The 11,243-nt window shown below is 42.7% G+C and overlaps 1 protein-coding gene across 1 annotated transcript in view; it reads left to right on the forward strand.

Annotated features, from left to right (window-relative positions):
- SCUBE2 (signal peptide, CUB domain and EGF like domain containing 2) overlaps positions 1 to 11,243 on the forward strand; it is a 65,331-nt gene that overhangs the window by 28,385 nt on the left and 25,703 nt on the right. Inside the window, exons 8-15 of the mRNA XM_077769183.1 lie at positions 256 to 372; positions 1,329 to 1,451; positions 3,888 to 4,004; positions 5,301 to 5,423; positions 5,852 to 5,968; positions 6,230 to 6,316; positions 7,998 to 8,108; positions 10,704 to 10,859. Of these exons, the coding sequence (XP_077625309.1) occupies positions 256 to 372; positions 1,329 to 1,451; positions 3,888 to 4,004; positions 5,301 to 5,423; positions 5,852 to 5,968; positions 6,230 to 6,316; positions 7,998 to 8,108; positions 10,704 to 10,859 (951 nt within the window). The remainder of the gene's footprint in view (positions 1 to 255; positions 373 to 1,328; positions 1,452 to 3,887; positions 4,005 to 5,300; positions 5,424 to 5,851; positions 5,969 to 6,229; positions 6,317 to 7,997; positions 8,109 to 10,703; positions 10,860 to 11,243) is intronic.

Genomic DNA, 11,243 nt, shown 5'->3' on the forward strand with positions numbered 1-11,243 from the left:
GAGAGACATTGTTAGCCTTCGATCAAGCTTCTTTGGAGATGTCGCTTATTTAGATGGGGGAGAGGAGCTGCACCTGCTCTCCCTTTAGCTCACTTGCAGGTGGTAGCAACTTGAGATAGAACTGTGAGTACTCTACCATGCTTCTTGGCTTTCATGAACTTTGCCAGTTACTAATACTGCAGCAATACCCTTTCCTCTCAGCTGTATCAGCACTTCTTTAGCAAGCTAACTGTCTTTTTCTTACCTCCTTGTCAGAAACGTGTGCTGTCAACAATGGAGGCTGCGATCGCACCTGTAAGGATACTTCAACAGGTGTTCATTGCAGTTGTCCTGTTGGATTCACCCTCCAGTTGGATGGGAAGACTTGTAAAGGTAGCCTGTGCCTCTCCATGCTGCTAATGAATGGGGATTAAGGAAGCTCTTCCCCTCCATATCTCCTGAGTGATTCTAGATTTGCTTCCAATTCATAGTGATAGAGGCTTTTCTTCCCTGGGCTGGTGGAAGGTTATAATTGAGTGAGCTTAATTAGAACCAACTTAATTACACTAACTATTGAGAAGGTCAGCTTGTGCAAGCATCAGATAACCCATTTGAGGCAGTGGCCTTATTAGAAAAGGCAGAAGTTCTAGAAAACATTCATTTGCAGGTGATAATATCAACATATCATATGTAACAGCCTAGAGACAATTATATAAATAACGGCCAAGGTTATTATCCAGAGAACTTAATGAATAACTGTACAATTAACTTTTACTAATGAACAGATACCTCAGTGACCTGCTGGTATTTCATGGCAAGAGTACAAAGGCTTAGTTCTATAATATGATGAAAAGTAGATAACCAGTTATCTACTGAAACCGAGAGAAGATAGGATTAATTTGAGTATCAGGAATCATTACACAAAAGCATTGAGGCTACTTGATTGTTGTGTAATTTGACAAAGCAAATGTTCTAATTCCTTATAGCTTGAAGCATTAAACCGGAATGGAAAATATACCCAAGGGAGCCATCTTATCTTGGAGAGCAGGGCAAAGATGAGACTGTAACAGGACATCACCATTCTTTCCCATAATTTGTGTCCTTAATGCTAGTCCAAGGTAGCACAAGTCAGAGTTCTCAAGGGGACGAGACACTTGTCTTTCCCAATCAGTTAAACCAGACTAGAAAACATGTGTAAGATTAAAAACATCAGCAAACATCCTTAAATGCTTTTATGGGTCTGTTTTTGTTTCAGAGAGTAATGAAGCACTCACACAATAGCACTTCAGGGATTTGTGGAAAACCAGGCAAGTATCGCTCTCTGATTTGCCGATGCTTGCCTGTTACAGATATTGATGAGTGCCAGACCCGCAATGGAGGTTGCGATCATTTCTGCAAAAACACCGTGGGCAGTTTTGACTGCAGCTGCAGAAAGGGATTTAAATTATTAACAGATGAGAAGTCTTGCCAAGGTATGTGCTGAAACATAGCTGTGCTGTGAATGCCCACTGGTTGGAGCAGAGAAGACGACACCCCACTCTGGCAGAGACTGGCTCAGTGGGCTTTTTGATGGAGTCATTAATCCAACTTCCAGCCCCTGCTTCACTTATTTCATCTGTTGGTAGAGTAACACCGATGTAGCTCACAAGTATATTTGGAAATTAAGCTGTTAATGGTTAGAGAACACCTTAAAGAATCCATCTGGTGTGATTACAGCAGAGCTCACTGCTAGAAATGGAATGGATCACAGAGTGTAAACAGGGTTGTATTAGGGTGTTAAGATTATAAAGAATTTTTCTTTTCTAAAATTTCTTTTAATTTTGAGGATTTTGTAATAAAACTTGGTGGCAAAAATATGTAGATTCAGTTAACATACCTTACCTTTTCCTCGCAAAAAGTTGGGGTCAAGCCATAATCAAAGTCATGTACCAGTTGATCTCTTCCTTATAGCCCTTGTTTTAATGACCAGCCTTTGGTGCCTGGGGAGAGGGACAGTGGAGAGGGAAGAGGGATTGAGTGGAGGCAAGACTAGTGGGTCCTCAGGCAGGATTGCAGACTCCCTCTTAGATGCATTCCTCCCACACAAGAGGTGTGTTAAGGGAGTATCTTTGGGGAGTAGTTGTTGATATTAATAACACTTATGGGTGGGAGTAAGCCTTGTTGGATGAGGAGAATCATGTATAGTTTCAGATGAGCACCTTTTGTGCCTATGGATATATAGGAAGCAGCTCTCATGAAAGAAGTGCTGCCATATATTCTTGTTGCATTTCTGGGAATAAGAACAGCCTAACTTATTTTGTTAGAAATCTCAGAATTAAATAAAAATCAGAATATAATATCTGATTTCACTTTAGGTAATAAAAATGTAACATTACTTTCTTTTAACCTTATAGTGTGAATTAGGTTTCTCTCTTGTTTTTTCCCCCCCACCTAAAACATAATTTGTCAAGCAGTTCAAGTATAGCCCCCTTTAAATTCAGCAAACTCTTTCTAGATGACTGTTGCACGGCTTTCTTCTATTTGACTTGGAAAGCAAACTTGATGTTGCACATACTGTTTCCTAATGTATAGAGCAAGAAATGCTGTTTAAGCTGTGTAAACACATTAAAAAGGAATTAGAAAAGTGATCTCATTATTTTTGGCAAAGCAACAACCCATCATGCGCAGCCAAAGTCAGCTACTGAACAAGTCCATGTTCCCAACAACTCACTGATATTAATCACAGAATTTATAGAGCGACATCACTTACTAGGGAAGAAATGGACTTTTTCTTATTTTTCACTGATCAGAACAACTATTTTCACAGAAAAATTTACTGAGGAAATTGCCAGGATTTCTGGGAAAAGCAAGTGATGAAGAGATTTTGTAAGAATTTGCCCTTTTTAATTCCGTTTTTTCATTCCTCCAGTTCCTTCCAAATGTTTGCTTTTTATTAACATAGTTTCTTGTGGCACATTTAGTGTTGAAAAAGAGATTTAGCTCTGGGCTAATTGGCTTCCACTGAGTTCTGCACTGGTCCTGGTTTATCCATTTGGAAACACAAGTCATAACTCTGTTTAAAAAAACAACAACAAAAAAACAACCCTCCAAAGAGTTGAAGAAATGAAGCACTGAAATTCTAGTCTACAGGAAAGATGTGAGGACCAGACCAGGGAAGAAGAGATGATTAGATCGACAAAGGCAGCCTCCCGAGGCTAGTTTCCAGGACCTCAGCTGAAGCCAACGATGCCTCCACATTGAACCAGGACAGGAGGGGCTCTGTGGGGCTGAACCATGGCAGAAGAACAAAGCCAAGGGAATGGCCAAGAGGATCCAGTTCGGAGCTTAAACACCAAATTTTCGGGTCTGTGATAGAAACTCACTGAGGATGTTTGTGTTCATGCATTCTTTTAGTGCAGAGGACATTAAAACCCAGGATCAATTGGCCTCCTGGGGCCAGAAGACTAATTCTGGGAAGATAGGAACCAGATTTATCTGCAAACCAGCTGTTTTCTCCTTTCAATTTGTTGGAGCTTATATAATGAGTACTGCTGTTTTACCAATAGTAATATAACAGTAATAATGTGTGGGTTGCACCTTGTAGTTTATAAACCCTTTTAAGGTATGTTATCTCATTTCGCTTCATTGAAATATTTTAAATTACTCAGCTCTATAAATAGGCACATGAGAAAGACCGACTGAGCTTAAAGACAAGTGCAGTTTGCAACAGAATTTGTAAATAAGGATTCTGGTTGTGAGTATACTTATTGTAGGCTGCCCAACATTGTCTGAACACAAGTGAGCAAGAGAACTGATACTCTTAAAATTCTGTTTATGTTGTTTTTGTTGTCAGTCAGTGAATTATAAATGTTCTTTCTACTCATCCCTCAGAGTTTGTTTCAGCTCCCCTCTCCCTTTGACAATTACAGATGTGGATGAATGCTCTTTGGATAGGACCTGTGACCACAGCTGCATCAACCACCCTGGCACATTCACATGTGCTTGCAACAGAGGGTACACCCTCTATGGCTTTACCCACTGTGGAGGTGAGCAGAATGCCCTTCTAGAGTCAGGTGAAGCTGGGCCTACAGGGGAACAGGGCCTAGCTCCCAAGGTTTCCCCAGATCAGGGTCCATTTTCCTATATTGGGGAATGAATGGGATGTTTTAGTCCCTGTAGAGTAGTAGTGAGTTCATCAACTCAAGGGAAACACCTGCTAAGGGAAATCATTGATCCCTTTAACATGTTGAGTGTGAAATGGAGCAGAGAGAAGAACTGAGCTAATCAACTGTGAATTTTTTGTTGACTTTATTGACGTAGTTGTATTCAGTGGGAGGGTCTCTCTGGAGCTGATATCCTGTCTTTTAGACCTTCCCAGTAGCTAGGAAAGTCACAGTCCTCAGAGAGGCTTGGCAGGGCACCAACTAATTCCACAGCCTTGCTGTGCATAGGAACTAACTGGGAAGCCTTTTTTAAACTTTGAGCTGGTTTTTGGACAGGCCTTTGAGCTGGAAGTGGGACCATTGATTTGATCTCTCTGTGCTGTGCCCATGTAACAACATGTTCTGATGTCATTTGTCCTTCTGCTCATGTAGACTATGGTATAAATAAGATTTGACATCAAATGACTTCTACCCCACTCCCCCCAACAATTCTGAATGGGTTGGGCTTATAAGACATCACTGAGTATCCAAATATTTGGGAACCACTGGCCTAAATACTTCCTGCCCAATCCTTGTGTTCTACACTTCAGAAGAATGGAGAGTAGTGATTTGGTATAGATAGTATTGTCTCTCTTCTTTCAGTACATCCTTGGCATGGCTAAAAACATTCTCTTCCAGCCCATCAAGAAACCCCAAGAAAATATTCTGTTAACATGGATGTGTGTCTGGGTTTTTTGATGGACCACCTTCCAACCTAGACTAAGTCTCAGGTTGATGAGAATTAGTGCCAGTCATTTTCCTTCTATATATTCCACCTACTGAATAGGAACTGTCAAGTGTAGAATTCTAATTCTATCTCCCTTGGTATGTAGCCCAGGAGGATGGGCTGTGCAGTGCTTGAGCTTGGACATCTGAAAATAGAGTGTGCCCCCTTCTGAATATCCTGAATGGGGAAAATGTGTGGTCAAGAACGGAACGTGAGACCATCCTGGTGAGGCCTATGCCAGGAAATCCACTGAGTGGGAAGTGAAGTCTGCTGGTGCCAGGTGCACATCCTGAAGGCAGTTAACACCTTCCCTTTGTTTAATGAGTTTCAACCATGTGACTTCCTCAAGGGAGGGACAGCGCCAGCCTAGTCATCCATGGGCTGCTGTGACAGGAGAGTGTTTTGTTCCACAGACACCAACGAGTGCAGTGTCAACAATGGAGGCTGTCAGCAGGTCTGTGTGAACACAGTGGGCAGCTATGAATGCCGATGCCACTCTGCATACAAGCTCCACTGGAATAGAAAAGACTGTGTGGGTAAGGGGTACCAAGGCTCATAGTCAGTGGGCTCACACTGGCACTGGCAGCTCTCTCCCATGTGTGACTGGGCCCGGAGTGCACCTGATGATCCCTTCACTGATTCTTCTCCCCTCAGGAGCAGCAGCTATTCTTTAAATAGTTCAAAAACAGGAGATACTTTACAGGCTCTTTGCTGTTTCCTTCTGTGCTTCTGTGTAGGTTGGAACTTACTTCTGTTTTCCTGGTTGTTTATCTGCATGGAAAAAAATAGCATACAAGTAGCTTCTTTACCTTGAGGGACATGGTGCCCTGTGTCTTGTGTTCTATGCTGGGTATCAGCTCCACCTTCTTGTCTTGGGGCCTTGAATGTTTGGAACTCAGCCACCCATATCACGCATGGAAGTGTCCTTCTCTTTCTGTAAGTGTGTGCTTTTTGTCCTGTCTAGAAGTGAAGGGGGTCCTGCCCACTAGTGTGTCACCCCATGTGTCCCTGCATTGCGGTAAGAGTGGTGGAGGAGACAGATGCTTCCTAAGATGTGACTCTGGCATTCACCTTTCTTCAGGTGAGTGGGTCCCAGTCCCTGGGGCAGGTCCTTATGCCAGAACCAGGCCTTCCTGGCCTTTAGGTGTTAAATGCCCTCAAAGGGTTTCCAGGCGTTTGACCAGCTGCCCCCTGACCACCAGAGGCCCATGCTTTGAGAATCCATATGTGGAGCATTTGTCTAGTGGTCCATGTGGAGTGGGGGTTGGGGAGTGATTTTAGCTGCTACCAGGAGAGACTGTAACCTTGCTTTCGTGTTGACAACCCACGTTCTGTCTGTCAGGACTGCAAGAGACCTACTCTGTCACCTGCGGCTCTTCCTCTTCTCTCAGGAGCAAACAACAAAAATCAAATGACTCTGCTTTCGGGGGTAATTACCAAACATGCATGTTCTCTCTGGGGCTCACTGTGTTAAATGCGCTTCATTCTTGAGGTACAGTTTTTGGGTGTTGGCTTTATTTTCTTTTCTCTTAATCTCCTCATTGATGTGAGCACGTTACAGGACGTTCTTGCCCACAGCCTTGGTGCCTGAAAGCTGACTCACCGTGTAACAGATGCTTACAGAGTGTCCAGTGGGTGCTAGGATGCTCTGTGTTCAGCCCTGGTGGGTTGTCATATTGGGCAGAGGCGCACAGAACTCTGGAATCTACAGGTTTGGGTCTCCCAAACTCCCTGTACCCCAGGGCACCTCAAAGACCCAGCAGGCAATGTATGCCTGGAGCACATGGAGTTGGTAAAGATAGACATGGGCATGACAGAGTGCAAGGATTGTCCCCAGAGAAAAAGCCCTGAGCCCTTTCTAGCTTGTCAAAAGACAAAGAATGGAATTTAAAGCTTTTAAGTAGCCTGTCCTCCCAGATTTAGATATCTCTATGATTATGTCATCAGAATATCTGAATAAGCAAATGGTTCATGATGTCCCTATTACACACATGAGCAGAGCTAGAGACCCAAAGCATGACGATAATACTCAAATATATTTACCAAGTAGTTAGAATACACCATCCACTGTATTACGTGTATTAACTGATTTAATCTACATAGCAACCCTTGGTGCAATTTTACCAGTATCCTCATTAACCAGATGAAGAAATTGAGGTTCAGAGAGGTAAAATAATGTACCCAAAGTGACTCAGATAGGAAATAGTGGAGCCAGGATTTTAACCAGAAGTCTAGATCTAGAGTGTTAGGCAGTATCCTTCACTGCCTCTCTTGCCTAATATTTGGACCCAGTCAGAATAGGTACCATGGTCTGTTTCACCAAATCCCTAAGCAATGGTTACTTGGAGATTTAGGCCACCCCCAGGATGGGCAAGGAAATAGTTAATAGTCATTCAGTTCTTACTCTGTGCCAGACAGGAGGATAAACTTTTTTTTTGCATTATCTCATATAATCCTCATAGTAATGTAGGTACCCTAACGTAGGTACCCCAGTTTTGTCTGTTTTACAGATGAGGAAACTGAGGCTCAGGGAGTTTTAGTAACTTGCTTAAGTTCTCATCACATGTCAAAGAACTAGAGCATGAATCCTGGTCTTTGGCTCCAGAGCCTGACATATGGTTAAGACTGATTGGTGGGGGGAGAGCAGAATTTTGCACAAGAGGCCCTCAAAGTGCCATCCCTGTCTGCTCTCTCAAACTTGTCCTCCTAGGAAAGGCTTATCTAGAGAATCTGCCCTTCACCATTTCCCTCAGCAGTCTTGTTTAAATGTGAGCTAGGGGATTCTGGTCTTCTTTCTTGAGAAGGCACAAAAGTGACCTCATGGTTCATCTCAGCATTGAGGTTGTTTTAGGTTCTCTTTTTATTATATCTGAACATTGCATTCACTTCAGATGAAGGGATAAGTGTAACTCTTAGGAGGCTCCTGGTGTCCCTAGCCTCAGGGTAATGGGCACTCCATGATCCAGATCTTTTGTGGTTTCAGGGTAAGAGAGGAGCCCAGGGTGTGCAGCCTATGGGTACCCAGCCTGTGGGTAGCTCACCATTACCCACCAGGTATTTCCATTCCTTTGTCTCTGAAGATAACATCTCTCACTTGTTTCTCTCTGAAGATGTCGCCACCGTCAGGACAAGTGTAACCTTTAAACTAAATGAAGGCAAGTGTAGTTTGAAAAAGGCTGAGCGGTTTCCTGAGGGTCTGCGACCAGCACTAGCACTACCAGGTATGGAATCAGATGGCTGGTGCAGGGAGCTTACCTGCATGTTGGGAAAGGGGTATGTAACAAGCCGACCCCTTCAGATGGAATAGAACAGTCCAGAATCTGCGAGGACTCTCTCCGCAGGAGCCAGAGGAGCTAACCTAGCACCTCTGTATAGCTCTGGAGTTATACTTTGGGGTTTCCTTTGCCAGGCACAGATGTTAAAGCTCTAGGGAAACCTATGAGTTCACAGGAATCAATAAGGACTTTACAATGCATTGGCCATTTTTGATCATATTGGGTTAAATTTTCTAGATCTTGGAGTCGCTTGGAATATAAGCCAAAGAAATGAAGAAGGTTTGGCTCAGGATACTCTTTGATGAACAAAGATGTAATATCCAGCTTTCCTGCTGGATCAGTCTTTGGAGGCTGTGACTCCATTGGCTTCAGCAAAACAAACACCATCCAAGTAGAACTGGCCTTTTAGGGAAGAATAGAATGCAACACTCCTTCCCCAGCTCACGTTTCCAGTATTATTTCATAGAATAATTTTAGAGATTAAAAAAAATCAGGATTCATGTATTAGGGATGCTTCTTTCCTTAGTTTACCTCTCTCATAAATCATACAAATAAACATAAAGCTCACTGTAGTCACTTTTGCCTGTATATGTTAATAAACTGAGATTAATTTTGGTACCTCCATTTGATGGGATTTTTTTAAAGTTTATTTTTTAATTTTGAGAGAGAAAGAGAGTGCATGTGTTACATGTGTGCACATGAGCAGGGGAGGGACAGAGACAGAGACGGAGAGAGAGAATCCCAAGCAGGCTCTGACAGCACAGAGTCCAATGCGGGGCTCGAACTCATGAACTGTGAGATCATGACTTGAGCTGAAATCAAGAGTCAGTCGCTTAACTGACTGAGCCACCCAGCAATCCCCCCTTTGATGGGATATTATGCAGCTATTAATTATACGTTTTCAGAGAGTGTTTAATGACATAGGAAAATGTTCTTGTAATATAATGCTAAGATGGAGAAGGCGAGAGTAACATTTTGTATATTAAACAACCCAAACTATGCAAGAAAAAGTGTGAGTAGAAGCAAAAGAAAGGAAACTCTACCTTATCATCAGTAGTAGTTATATCTGGGGGAGAAGATGCAGGAGATTTTAATTTTTTTTCTGCATTTTCCAAATTCTCTACAGTGAGCATTTATACTTTTAGATCGGAGGGAAGAAGCATTATTTAAAAAGAGACTTGGTCTTTAGTTTCCTTAATGGTATTATACTATGTTAATTTCTCAGTGTTGATAAATATACATGTTAATGTAAGATGCATTAGGGAAAACAACCAAGAGTATACAGGAACCCTTAGTTCTACCTGAGCAATTTTTCTGTAAATCTAAACTTATTTCAAAATAAAAAGTTTAAAATATAGATTTGGGAAAATTGAAAGAGAAATGTTCAAAATGTTTAGTTTGAGATTTGAAGTTAGCCTTTTGAAAAGTTAAGATGGATTTTCAGGGGAAATTTAGGTGTGGGAGAGAATTAATCTGCCGCCTCCTTCCTTTGGCTCCTGATGACCTGTTGCTTTGAACATCCTTGTAATGGTGAAGAAAAGTATGATAGAGATGATACATCATTTGAGTAAAGTAACAGTTTAAAATAGAGACAAATCAGGGGCAGCTGGGTGACTCAGTCTGTTAAGCCTCCAACTTCAGCTCAGGTTGGTGAATTTGAGCCCCATGTTGGGCTCTGTGCTGACAGCTTGGAGCCTGCTTTGGATTCCGTGTCTCCCTCTCTTTCTGCCCCTCTCCCACTTGCGCTCTGTCTCTCTCTCTCTCAAAAATAAATATAAACATTAAAAAAATTTTTTTTAAAAATCAGACAAATTAATTGTGTGGATGATAATGTGGTTTGGGTTAACAGGCAGTAGTTAAAATATCCACTGGAAGCCACAGGGTGGGGAGGAGGAGAGACAGCCAGAGACCGGAATAGGAATGTGCAGAGCCTTGCCTTACACAACACTTTCCCTCCCACCCTAGATGCCTTCATGATATTGTTTGGTTCTCTCGATGCTTTGTGCCTTATATTGCTCCTGGTTATTTCAAAACGAGACAGCACTGTTAGTGTGCTTTCTAGCTTCCCCTTCCAGTTAGAATTACTCCAAGGTCAGTTTGTCTGGAAGCAGGAGTTGGTTTTCTTTCTACTTTTGTGTTCATTCCCTGTTTGAAGCCTCAGCCCCTGCTTGGTACATCACAGTCCAGCTCTAAGGAAACCAACTGTGAGAACACGAGCACATCGCAGCAGACGGTCAGTTAGGAATGCAGGGTGACCCTGGTGTCCTGTCTTCTACATATGTGGCTGGTCAGTCAGAAACATTTAGCATTCATCCATGAAAATAATTTTCAAGAGCTAAATTGTTAAGTTATAGAGGAGGCAATACTGGCTCTTTGAATTTAAAATGTCATCGTGCTCCAAGCTGCAACGTCTTGGCATCTGGAGTTAATCATTTAGTCCCTTGAGAGTTGTTTTAATGAAATGTTTACTGAGCTCTAGCGAATGTTCAACTGAGTGCTTTGCCAGGATCTGGCTTCCGATAATTTTGTTTCTTCATACAGAGAAGCACAGCTCAGTAAAAGAGAGCTTCCGCTACGCAAACCTTACATGCAGCTCTGGCAAGCAAGTCCCAGGAGCCCCTGGCCGACCAAGCGCCACTAAGGAAATGTTTATCACTGTTGAGTTTGAACTTGAAACTAACCAAAAGGAGGTGACAGGTTGGTTTGAACACAGTCTTTGGTGTCAGGCTGCTCACAGCTTGCTCCTCACTTGTTTGCCTTTCACTTTTCATCATTCTTGGGTGGGGGAAACTACTGCAACCATTGAAGTATCTCCTGTTTTTTGGTTTTTGGTTTTTTTTCACTCCCAAACTGGACTGAATTGGTTTGGATCCTCATGATCTAATCTTCTTCATAAAAACTCAAAGCTTCCATTTTGGTCAACAAATTTCTGTTTGAATCAAATGCTGCCCAGCCTGCTAGGTGCCCAGCCCCAGGTCTCCCCACCACCCTGTCCACAGGGAACAGCGGGTGCTGGTGGGGCCTGCAGTGGGTGTCTGGACATCTTCACATGCTGCAGCCTGCTCTCCCCTGCCCCCCCCC

The sequence above is a fragment of the Crocuta crocuta genome, unplaced genomic scaffold (genome assembly GCF_008692635.1).
Source record: "Crocuta crocuta isolate KB4526 unplaced genomic scaffold, BGI_CrCroc_1.0 scaffold255, whole genome shotgun sequence".
Taxonomy (NCBI): Eukaryota; Metazoa; Chordata; class Mammalia; order Carnivora; family Hyaenidae; genus Crocuta; species Crocuta crocuta.